This window comes from Prionailurus bengalensis, chromosome E2, assembly GCF_016509475.1.
Source record: "Prionailurus bengalensis isolate Pbe53 chromosome E2, Fcat_Pben_1.1_paternal_pri, whole genome shotgun sequence".
Classification (NCBI taxonomy): Eukaryota; Metazoa; Chordata; class Mammalia; order Carnivora; family Felidae; genus Prionailurus; species Prionailurus bengalensis.
In genome coordinates this window covers 13,456,904-13,469,245 of record NC_057352.1, presented here as the reverse complement: position 1 = coordinate 13,469,245, position 12,342 = coordinate 13,456,904, and the positions used below count along the sequence as shown (strand labels likewise).

The 12,342-nt window shown below is 51.3% G+C and overlaps 1 protein-coding gene and 1 long non-coding RNA gene across 10 annotated transcripts in view; one reads left to right on the top strand and one right to left on the bottom strand.

The window, feature by feature from the left end:
- The window catches only part of POU2F2 (POU class 2 homeobox 2), a 73,628-nt gene that overhangs the window by 52,744 nt on the left and 8,542 nt on the right, over positions 1 to 12,342 (top strand). For 5 of the 9 annotated variants that reach the window (XM_043598768.1, XM_043598767.1, XM_043598766.1 and 2 more), the window contains one exon: positions 500 to 616. In XM_043598768.1, the coding sequence (XP_043454703.1) occupies positions 500 to 616 (117 nt within the window). Of the gene's footprint in view, positions 1 to 499; positions 617 to 880; positions 1,160 to 12,342 lie in introns of those variants that run through there. The other 4 variants (XM_043598773.1, XM_043598775.1, XM_043598774.1 and 1 more) reach the window with 2 other exon arrangements.
- On the bottom strand, positions 1,636 to 4,485 carry LOC122493974. The gene is made up of 2 exons (XR_006300074.1): positions 2,393 to 4,485; positions 1,636 to 1,902 (listed from the first exon to the last, which is right to left on the bottom strand). It is a non-coding gene; the product is annotated as an uncharacterized LOC122493974 (long non-coding RNA).

The following is a 12,342-nucleotide window of genomic DNA, read 5'->3' as shown; positions in this document are numbered from 1 at the left end:
AATTCCAGACCCATGTTCTAAGGTGGTGATTTTTTTTTTTTTTAATAACCTGAGACCCTTTCTTCCAGCGAAGTCTTACTCCATTAATAAGAGATGCACCTGTAGCTAACGCAGATGAGGGGTGTGGGACCCAGAACTCTACCCTTTGATGTTCCGAGTCCCCTGATGGCACATTTCCCATTTTACAGATGGGGAAGCTGACCCCCCAGAGGGGAAAACTGCTCCCCAAAGGTGACCCCCTTCCTGTAGGGGGTTTGGGTGCAGGGAGTGTGTTAGCCTTATGTGATTGCTGAGGACACTGAGGCCAGAAAGGTGGCCTAAGACCCCCGGCCGGTCAGTACAGGGTCTTGCCTCTATACCCCGGTCCACTCCTCCTCTGCCGGCCGGCCCCAGGCTGCTGTTGCCACACACGTGCCCTCTCTTTGGTTCACAGGTGGGCATTCTCTCTGGCCTCCACTTAACATTCTGGGGTCCCGGACCCTGCCTCTCTCCCCCCCAGATCAAGGCTGAAGACCCCAGTGGCGACTCAGCCCCCGCAGCACCCCCGCCCCCCCAGCCAGCCCAGCCGCATCTGCCCCAGGCCCAACTCATGTTGACAGGCAGCCAGCTAGCCGGGGTAAGTACTCGGGGAAGCACGGGCACGTGGGCAGAGACCAGCCACCCCCCACCTGTTACAGGACCGGTGGCATGGGGTGTCCCGCCAGGACTGCGGCCGCGCTCTCGCGCCTGCCTCCTGTCCCCCTCAGTCGTCCTGCAAGACTTGTGCCCTAACCTGCTTGGCTCAGGCACTAACCCCTCTCTGCCTTCTCTGCTCCTCCCCACACCCCTCCCCCGGCACCCCACCCCCCTGCCGCCCACCCCCCGCCCCCCACCCCCGCAGCTCACGGCGCTGATGCCGGCTCAGCAGCAGCTCCTCCTGCAGCAAGCCCAGGCCCAGCTCCTGGCCGCAGCCGTGCAGCAGTCCAATGCCGCCGCGGCCGCTGCCGCCGCCTCCTCCACCTCCTCCTCCTCTTCCTCCTCCTCCTCCTCTGCCTCCTCCTCGACCTCGCAGCCCCCGGCCTCCTCTGGGGGAGGCGACCTGCCGCCACCACAGCCTGCCAGCCAGCCCCCCGGGACCCCACAGCTCACCCTGTCCCAGCCCATCCAGCTCACAGCACAGGTAAGGGCAGCCCCGGGGGGGGGCCCACGGCCTCCAGCGGACGATGCGCAGAAGCCCGGCGTGCAGGGGGCCGGCTGGTCCACAGGGGCTGACCGTTGGGACCACCGGTTGTGTGCCAGGCAGTTCCCAGCAACCCCAGGAAGCCTTGGGGGATGCTGCCCCCCATGTCTCGGTGGGGGAAAGCGAGGCTCAGAGGGAGAACATCCCCCGTGTGATGGAGTGTCCAGCTAAGCGCTTTCTGTGTATCTTGGTGGGGTTCGTCCTCGGTTTACAGCTGAGGAAACCAGAGGACTCACCCCCGTGGAAGGGCGCCCATGTGGGCACAAAAAGGAAAGGCTAAGACTCTGAACTAGTGCCCAAAAATGTGTGCCCTGGAGGTTCCAGTGAGAGACTCTCAGAACGGGGGCCTGTGGCCACTGGGTCAGGGAATGCTGTGTCCTCTCTGGCCATTCTGGAGACTTTGGGTACACACTGAATCATGAGTTAGTGGCTGTATTTGTTTCCTGGGGCTGTCATGACAAAGCCCCACAAACTGGGTGGCTCTAGGGAGAACCCCTCTTTGCTTCCTCTAGCTTCTGGAAGTACCAGAAATCCTTGGTGTTCTCATAGCTGGATCGCTCCAATCTCTGCCTCCATGGTCATATGGCCACCTTCTCTCTGTGCACGTCTGTCTCTGTGTTCACACTTCCCACCGATCACTGGATTAGGGCCCACCCTAATGACCTCATTTACTTTGATTACATCTGCAAAGACCGTGTTTCCGAATACGGTCATTTACTGGCACTGGGGGTTAGGACTTCTGACGTATCTTTTGGGGAGCCCTGATTCAACCCATGATAGTGGCCAAAAAATTTCCCATAAGGATAGTCGGCAGAACAGAGTAGGAGTTGAGCAGGCTTCCCCTCCTGACAGGCCTGCACTCTCCACCCCATTCACACTTGCCCCTGTCACCCATTTGTGCTGTCTGCCTGGGTTCTGTAAACATTTGAGTCTGTAGCCCATGTTCCAGGGCAGTGAAGGTCCTGAGAAGTCCTGCAGCAAGGAACCTTGTTTGACTTCCCTCAGCCCTGTGTTTCCCACAATGGCTGCTCCTTGGGTTGCTTTTCTTTCTCTCTACCCACCCCTTTCCATGAAACCCCAGGGCCAGATGCCGTCTACACAGAGGTGTCCAGTACCCATAAGGTTGTTCCCTTGACAGAGTTCAGCTTCCAGCAGACCCGTTCCACTACTTACCAATGCTTCCATGTGAGACCGTCCTTAACGCTGAGCTGGTATCTGCCTTCTTAGGGCTTCCTGCCTCCGGGCCTGGTTCTGTAGAGACACACACAGCAATCTGTGCCCGCTGCCCCGTGACGGCTCTTCCAAACTTAGCCTCACAATGGCTGGCTCGCCATGGTGACTGTAACTAGAGTCTGGCAGGTGCTGTACTAACGGTGACCTCCTTGAATCCACAAACCCTCATCCTGGCCGAGGTCACCCGGTGAGCACAAGGGGCAGGATAGCCCTGGAGCCAGGCCTGGGAGTCCAGGGCTGTAACCATAGGACCCGGGGCCGCTACCTTTAGCTACTGTCCCCAGCTTTCCCGCTCTGGCCACCAGAGACCCCAGCAGCAGGAGGTCACCTCACAGCACCTGCAGTTAGTTCTTCACGGAGCAACACCAAGGCTCGGGGCTCCTCACTAGGTCCCAAGTATCAGTGCCCCTGCTCTGTTCTCCTTTCTACCTGGAAGTCGGCTCCCTCCCTTTACCTGGACAGCTCCTCTTTAGCCTTTAAGCCTCAGCTTGGGAGTCCACACCTCCAGGAAGTTTTCCATGACTTCCCTCCCTCCAGCTGGTTTATAATCTCCTGCCTCCTGCCTCCTCTGGGGGTCCCCAGCCCTTTCCTCTCCTTCTGGCCCTAATCACCAGTGCTGTGTCTGAAGATGCCTGAGGAAATATCTGTGGAAGGAACAAAGGCCACAGGGAGGGGGAGGGAGAGAGCCACCCAGTGCAAACCGGCCAAACCATTCCCCCTTGGGAGCAGGAGGCATTCCTTCTGTTCGTAAACTCCTAGAACCACCTCCCCCAAGTTCCCTGCGACCCAAGGACCCAGCGACCCAGGCTGTAGCAGGCTAGTCCTCTGCCACCTGCTGTTCCGCCCAGTCTCTGATTCTCAAGGACGCCTCCTCTAACCGTCCTGCCAACCCCTTCCTCTGGCTCCTCCCTCCCCAGCTCTGATCTGCTCAGTCCTGTTGTCTGCAATTGCAAAGCCAGGACCAAGAGTTTGTTTTCTGGGAGTTCTGTCACCCTGTGACCTCGTTTCCCCAACAGACGAATGTTTGTCCCCAGTTCCAGGCACCATGCCGACCAGGAACAACCCGGAACGTGGGTACCACATTCCTCCTGCGTTACTGCCTCCCTGCATCCACAGACATTCCACCCCTGGGCTTGACCCCTCTCCTCAGTCTATGTCTCTTGGGCCTGCCAGTTCTACTTCCCATGACTGCTCAGCTCTGTCCTATGGTCATTTCACAGACATTTCCTAGCCCCCCGTGTGTCAGGCCCTGGCGGGAAGCTAAAGACTTAGAAGTGACTCAGACCCTTCCTTGCCCCCTAAAGCCTCCCGGTCTTGTAGGGAAACACACACCAATGAGCCACTAAGAAATGTTTTACTTGAAAAATACTAAGAAAGTAAAAAACACCCCTAACCCTATCACTTTAAAATTACATAATGTACTAAGGGAAAGTCCCCCATCTGTCCCTGTACCACCAGCTTCCAAAGTAGTGTCAGTTAAACAGTTTGGCAGGAATCTTCCCTGCATTTTCCTAGCTAGTACAGAGAAAGGGACAATTATAACACACTTTTATAATTTGTGTGTCCAGCGCTCAGCATGATGCTTTCCACCAAAGGGGCCACCTGGATGTTTACTGAATCAATGAGGGATGTTTTGCTGCAGCTTTTCAATCAAGGGTAGGGAAGACATCTCTCCAGGGGAGTAATTCAGACTGTCTGGGGTAGGGGTAGACATTGATTGAAAATGTACATTAACTGTTAAAACATCATTTTGTATTTGGAAGGGAATAAAAAAATCCCTATTTTCATAATATGACTATGGCAAATAAAGCTTGACAAGATCTTTTAGGCTGGCAGGCCCTACTGAACGAAGGTTTCCCAGAGAAACCTACTGGGTGTGGTGGGAGTGTGGGAAAAGACAGGTGACCTGTGCCTGAGGGAATCAGAGAAGGCTTCTTGGAGGAGGTGGTGCCTGACCTGAGCCCGGACAAGTAGGAGTTTGCCAGGTATACGGAGTGGAGAAAGCTGTTTCAGGCACGGAAGGTAAAATGAGAGAGTAGGGGGGGCTCCGGGAGGCGGGGGTGGGGGGCCGGCAGTGGAAGACAGCGCAGGATGAGCTAGGAGGGGTGTCAGTTAGACCAGACTCCCCTCCAGGTGGCTGAAGACGTAGAAGGGGATATTTGGCTCAGATCACTGAAGAGGCCCAGCCCCAAACTCTGTCTCTTTTTTCATTCTGAGGCAGGCAGAATGGGTGCCGGCACTTTTAGACTTGTTCCCACCGACCAGGGTTGAGTTAGTGTCCTCAACCACTGCCCCAAGAAGGTAGGGTCAGCCCACTTGGGCCATGTGACCTGAGAATGGGGGAGGGCCAGTCCCCAAGAGGAAGAGATGGCTCTTGAGGCTTGGAGAAGGGGCAGCAGGTGCCAGGGCAGCCAAACCTGGAGGTGTGTCGTCAGTGTACCCACAGGCCCCTGGCGGCCAGGAGCTGGGCCGAGGCGTACCAGTCACTCCACAACTGGTTGGGGTCTGCTGTTGCTCATCTATCCTGGAATTTTAACAGGAGGCAGCACGGCATGTAACACACAATGGGCATGTGGATGTTTCTTCTCCCCGTCAGATGGGTCTCAGCTTTTTGGTGTCCCGCCCCAATCTCTGGGACTTCCTGGGCTCCACGTGGCAGGGCCAACCTTTGGGGGACGGGGGCACACAGAGAATCCCACACTAGAGACAGGCCACCTCTGTCCATATCCCTTCCCCCCGAACTTTAGGGCTTCCTGTAGGGAAGTGCCTGGAATGACAGAGTCATTCACGCATTCATCCAGCACTTATTAAGCACCTTGTGTATGCCAGGCGCCCGTTTGTGGCCCCAAGGGGACAGCTGTGAACAAGGCAGCAGTGGCTGCCCTTGAGGACCTTATGTTCTAGTAGGGAGCAGAGAGTAAACAGGTAAACAAAGGAGCAAAACAAGACCATTTTAGAGGAAGCGTACTAAAGAAAATGAAGTGGGCTGGTGTCAGAGAGGGAGGAGGCCACTCTTAATGGGGTGGCCAGGGAAAGTTTCACTGACAGGATGGCCTTTGAAAGCTGAGGTCTGAATGAGTCAGTCATGAAGAAGCCATGGGGAGAACTTAGGAAAAGGCAACAGCAAATGCAAAGGTCCTGAGGTGGAAAGCAGCTTCACATCAGGGCACAGAGGAAAGTGGTATGGCTAGAGCAGAGCAAGTGAGTGGAGGACAAGTTAAGAGGTGAGGGGGAGGCAGGTGGGACCAGGTTTTGCAGGGCCTTGTAGGGCAGATCAAGGAGTTTGGAATGTTTACCAGGGAAACATTGACGGGAAGCTGTTGGGGGTTTTAAGCAGGTGGGTGGCATGACCCCACTGACCCTCTCCACAGCTCCCTCTGGCTGCCATGGGGAGAATGGACTGTGGGGGACCAGAGTAGAAGCGAGGGGCCCAGTGGGAAATCCTTGCAGTGATGCAGGTGGGAGATGAGGGTGATGATGGGGGTCTGGGATGCTATTTTATACGGATAGGATAGATGAAGGATGACTCCTAGGATTTGGGCTTCAGCAATCAGATGGTGGTGAGGGAGCTTCCTGAGTTGGGGAAGACAGGGGAGGCACAGTGTGATTTGGAGGGCTGGAGTAGGGAACCAGGAGTTTCCCTTTGGACACAGCAGGGTATAAAGAGTCTATTAATCATCCACGTGGAGACATCAGATAGGCAGACGGACATCTGAAGCTGAAGCTCAGTGGAGAGGCTGGGTGTGGACAGCTCACAGCTGCCGGGCAGAGGATGGGGCTTCCTGCCCTTGAGAGTTCATGATCCGGTGGGGTGACGTGGGGGGAGTGACATGGGGGTGCAGGGCTAGCAAACGCTTGTGCTCGGGGAGCGTGTTGTGATTTCCCAGACACCTTGCAGATGCTAATATTACTCGGGCCTCAGAGCAATCCTGTAAACAGTTAGACATTATTAATCCCATTTTGTAGATGAGAAAACCGAGGCCCTGAGAAAGGTGTGACTCAGTAATAATGACTACCATTTACACAGGCCCACTTCAGTGAACAGAGATCGGGCTAAACACGCTATGTGCATTGTCACACTGAATTCCTTTAAGAGCCCCGTGGGGTAACTGAGACTTAAACAGGGGAAGGGGTGCCCAGGGTCCCACAGTGTGTGAAGGACAGTCAGGTTTCCAGGCCTGTGCACTGTCCCCCTATACAGTTAAGGAGGCCGAGGCCCAGAAGAAAGAGCTGGCTTCCCCCGAGTCACACAGCTAGAAGCAGGCAACAGGGCTGAGACTCAGAACCCCCAGGTTCCCAGCCGGCAGGGACGCTCGCACCCCTCTGACTTCCCTCCCACCCGATGTGGGAGCTCCCGCGGCACAGTTCCGGGCAAGTGGGGGTGCAGTCTCTCCCCAGTGGCTCCCAGGACAGGTGTTCTCTGTCTTCCCACGCAGCCCACTCCACCACCGGGTGCCCTGACACGGCTCAGAGGGTCGGGAAGCCCATCCTCATGCTGAACACGACTGATGATAATGTAGTTTACGTGGTCCCCAGACACCCCCTTCCTGTCCTCCCTGCTATGGACTTGACAGCTGTCCATGTCTTGGAATGGGGTGTCCAGAACTGGCCATGGTTTGCCATCTCAGGGGTGACTGCTGAGTGAAACGCAGACACCATCCCAGGCTGGGTGGCTGCCAGAGCATGTGTGGGGGCCTGCAGTTGGGGGATGGGGAGTCTGCCCTGTGCGCTGGAGTGAGGCGCTGCACCTGGGCCCACGCGGCCCAGTTCCTTTTAAAGGCTTTCTCTCCACCTCCCTCCACCCCCAGGTGGAATTGAGTCCAAACGGGAAAATGGACAATTGCCCTCCGGTTCACCCGTGAGTCACGTAAACTGTCAGTCTTTCTGCCCAACTGTGGCCAAGATCTCAGTGCGTCAAAACGCAGCCAGTCTTGCTCTGAGACTCCACCGGTCTGTCCTAGGTTTTGCTCATTCACTCATTGGAAATTCACTGATGGCCTGCTGGGTGCCTGTACTAGGGTGGAGGTGATCAGAACGCAGTGATGAACAAGAAACCCAAGAAACCATCTCTTCCCTTTTCAGCGTTGGTGGGGTGTGTTAGTTTTTTTCACAGGTTAGGGACAGAGCCACTAAGTATCTTGGCCAGGGGCCCTTCCCCGGTTCTCTCCACTTCCTCTAACCTCTCTACCAGCTTGACTTGGTCGTAACACGCCCCCAAGTGGCTTCAGATTGCTCGCTGCCTGTAGATTGTGGAGAAATGGGGCCTCCTACTGGCTAACCCCAGTCCTGAGACAGCACAGCACCCAGAATCTTCTCTCTTTCTCCCATTCTGTAATTTCTTCGGTCAGCAAATGTTTAGTGAACATCCACTATGCCCGGGCGCCTTTTTGCATGGAGAATACAGTGAGGAATAAGGCAGACAAGTCTGTGCCCTCTCCAAGCTGGTGCCTGCTCATAGCTGATAATTGCTATAAAGGAAGGAAAAGAGTATGATGTAATAGACATTGAGGAGAGGAAGACTCATCAAAGCAGGTAGAGAAGGGAGGCTTCTCTCAGGAGGGGGCATTTTACAGAGACTTGAATGATGAAGAGGGGCCAGTCATGTGCAGATCAAGAAGAGGGGGTGTTGGACAGCATGTGCAAAGGCCCTGAGGTGGGGACCTCTTCTGGGTTCAGTAACACTAGTGTGACTGGCTTAGAGTTAGGGAGTGAGAGTTGTGAGAGACAAGGAAGGCGGGGTCATGCAGGGTCAGGGCAAGGAGTTGAATTGTTTCAAATGTGATAAAAACCAGTAGAAGCTTTATTGTTCAATTAACATTTCAGAACAGGAACCTCCTGGAGGGGGCTGTGGATAGAATTCCAGGGAGTCCATGAACTTGGATGGGAAAAGCTTATGTCTCAATTTTTTCTATCCTCTAACTGCAAATGTTGAATTTCCTTCTATTATGAATATAGACAGCAGACCACAATAGCATTAGCAGTACTTGGACTTTGTATAAGTATTTGGACAATGGAATACAAAGATATTGCGATACACTTGTCACAGATCCCTTAAAATAATTGTTTTCATTCATCATCACTTTGAAATTACAGTAGTCATCAGATGTACTCCTTGACCTTGTTATTTAATGTGCTGTAAAGAAACCCAAAGATTATTATTATCTATTCAAAATGTTTGATGATTTTTTCAATACAGTTGATTTCCTATGAAATCCTATGTATTTCATCTTATGCACTTTTTATTAAAAATTTTTAATATTTATTTTTGAGAGACAGAGAGAGACAGGGTGTGAGCCAGGGAGGGGCAGAGAGGAAGGGAGACACAGAATCCGAAGCAGGCTCCAGGCTCCCGACTGTCAGCACAGAGCCCAACACGGGGCTCAAACCCACGAACCGCGAGATCATGATCTGAGCTGAAGTTGGACGCTTAACCAACTGAGCCATCCAGGCACCCCGTTTCACGCATTTTTTTTTTAACTCTGAGAAGGAGCCAGTAGGTTTTGTCAGACACCAAATAATTCAGAGCACAAAAAAGTTTAGAACTTTTAGCACTTGAAGGTATATCGGATGGTGGAGAGGAAGGGACGGAGAGTGTCGGGACTGATCCCTAAGTTTCTGGTCTTAGTAACAGTGAATGGGGGTGTGTTTGGGTTTTTCATTTGGACTTCTCACCATGAGACCTTTTGCAAATTGGGTGCATTTCCCCCTCCCTTTTCTTCTCCCTGCTGATTCAGAAAGAAATCTGCAGACACCTCTCTTTTAGACGTCTGGGGAGAAAGTGGGATTTTCACTGAGTCACACTAGGGAGACAGAGTAGTCAACAAATATTGCAATCAGCAAGCTAATCAGAAGAACACTGGTAAGAAGACTTTATTTCTGGCTTTATTCTTGGATGCAGTTCAGTGTGCATTTAATGGGGGCTTGCCAGACTGTGTTGAGGGACAGGGATGCAAGAAAACTAAGACATAGCCTCTGCCTTCTCGAGTTTCAGTGTAGCAGAGGGAAAGCTGTATATAAGCAAATGCATTGCAGTTTAGAGCAGGGTGGGTTCAGTTTGTGGGGCCTGATGTTTATACGAGTTACAGGGTCTTACATTTTTTTTTAATGTTTATTTATTTTTGAGACACAGAGCTCAAGTGGGGTAGGGGCAGAGAGAGGGAGGGAGACACAGAATCTGAAGCAGGCTCCAGGCTCTGAGCTGTCAGCCCAGAGCCCGACGCGGGGCTCGAACCCACAAACTGTGAGATCGTGACCTTAGCTGAAGTGAGACACTCAACCAACCGAGCCACCCAGGTGTACAGGGCCTTTCTGAGAAAAAGAAGACAAAATTATGAAACCAAAATTAGGTATGGGGACTGGGAAGGGTTCTTTGTAAAGGGAAGGGGCTGAATCCCAAGCTTCACTCACTTGGGGGCCAGGCCTCATGTGGAAGGGAGGCTGCCATGTGAGTTATCAGGTGGAGGAGTCTTGGAAGAGAAGGCAGAATGGACAGTTTCAAAGGACAGAGTATTGGGACTTCAAACCCCTTAAGCCGAATTCTTAGATGACTGGCAGCTAGAGTGACAAAGCAAGAGGTCAGGAGCATTTGGGTACTCTGCCCACTTTCCGAAGCACCCGGAGAAGGCAGAAGCCTTTGCAGTAGACAGGGAACTGCCTCGAACAGTCGAAACAGGAATGGTTGGAGAAACAGGGATGTTGGGCAGAAGTGACTGTTCAATTGGGTCAGTGGGTGTGGGACAGGTTTATTTCTTTATGTAGGCTAGGTAAATGTTCAAAACTCGAGATACAGAAGGATTTACAGTCTTGCCAGTTTCTGGTGTAGTTTTCCAGGTATAGTCTACGCATACCCAGGGAACACCTAGATATACTTTAAAACACACACACACACAAACAGCAGCACATCGTACCCTCTGTCATGCCTCTGGAGCTCTCCACTCAACAGGACATCTTGGAGATTGTTCCATATCAGGACACAAAGAGTGTTCTCCTTCTTTCTCATGAATGCATAGTATTGCACCATAAAGATCCACCCTAATTCATTTACCTATTCCCCACTGCTGTGCATTCAGCTTGTTTCCACTCTTTTGCTAAAACACTGCAGGCCGCTAGGAATATCCTTCTAGAGAGATTACTTTGCACAAGTGTGAATGTATCTCTAAGATAAATTCCTAGAAGTGGAACGGGTCAAAGGGTGTATGCCTTTGTAATTCTGACAGACATTGCCAAATTATCTTCTCACCAGTGACACCTAAGAGTGTTTGCTTCCTCATACACCCCGACACAGCATGTTATGCACTGCTGTTCTCTTTGTTGATCTGATAAGAGAAAAAAAAAAGTATCTCAGTGCAGTTGTAGCCATATTTCTCTTCTTGTGAGTGAATCTGAATATTTTTTCATTCATTTGTATTGAATGTATTTTGTATTTGCTGGGCAATCACCAGAACTGTTGGCCAGATTACTATTGGATTGTTAGTTATTTTCTTATTGATTTGTAATCACTCTTTATATGTTGAAGAAATGAACCCATTTGTGTCAAGTTACTTATGTTTTTCCTCAGCTTGTTTACTTCCTAGGACATTAAATTGGTCTTTGGAATAATAATAGCATTGGGAGGAATTGAGGGTCATGAGTCATCCCTCTGTTTCCCCGAAGGCAAAATAATGTCACTCTAAGTGACATAATTTTCAACTGCGCATAAAAGTTGTTGAATAAATTATGAAGCATCAGTGTTGGGTCATTCGACAAATATATGTGGAGTATTTACTGGGTGCCAGATGCTATTCTAGATGCTGAGATTATAATGATGACCAAAACCATCAAGATCACACTCTCGTGGAGCTGACTTACCAGTGAGGGAGATGCACTGTGAAAGCGTAAACAGAAAAAGAGGTACCTTGAGATAGTGATAAGTCTTATAAAGGAGGTGAAATGGAGGTAACAGGAGGTATGGTGGTGGCTGGTTTAGATTAGATGATCAAGGAGGATATCTCTGAAGAGGTGATTTTACATGAGGACCTGAGTGACAAGAAGGGTCCAGGAATATAAGAACTAGAACTGCCTGGCAGAGGGAACCTTTGCACGTGCAAAGGTCCTGAGGTAGGAAGACTAGGACAGGTTTCAGTATTAAGGACCATAGAGATCAAATGAATAGTTTTTATTGTATTGTTCTGGCTACAAGAAGCCATCGGAGTGTTGTGTATGTGTGTGTAAGGGGGTCTTGCTTTTTCTTTTGGAAATGTTCAAACCTAAAAGTAGAGAGTATGATATAAAGAACCGCATGTACCTTCACCCAGCTCAATAGATATCAACATTTTGCCAATCCTGTTTCATCTATCTCCTCACTTTTTTGGTGGAGATGCTGGATTTTTTTTTCTCTCCCTCTTTCCCTTAAAAAAAGGGGCACCTGGGTGGCTCAGTTGGTTAAGTGTCCAACTCACGGTTTCGGCTCAGGTCACGATCTCACAATTTGTGAGTTCGAGCCCCACACTGGGCTCCATGCTGACAGTGTGGAAGCTGCTTGGGATTCTCTCTCTCCCTTTCTCTCTGCCCTTCCCTTGCTCGCTCGCTCTCTCTCTCTCTCTCTCTCTCTCTCAAAATAAAGAAATAAGCATAAAAAGGTTTTGAAATGTTTTCATTGAAGTATAACAAATACTAAAAGTGCACAGATCACTGACACTCACAAACTGAGCACACCCATGTAACTCGCACCCAGATTGAGAACTGTATATGGCCAGCTCCCTAGGAGCCCCTGGGATGCCTTCTAACCTCCACCTCCCAAACTTCTATCATGCAAATGGAACCATACAGGATGTTCTCTATCATGTCTAACTTCTTCCACGTATCATGTTTGGGAACTTTATAGTGCTGTGTGTTCTTATAGATTGTAGACT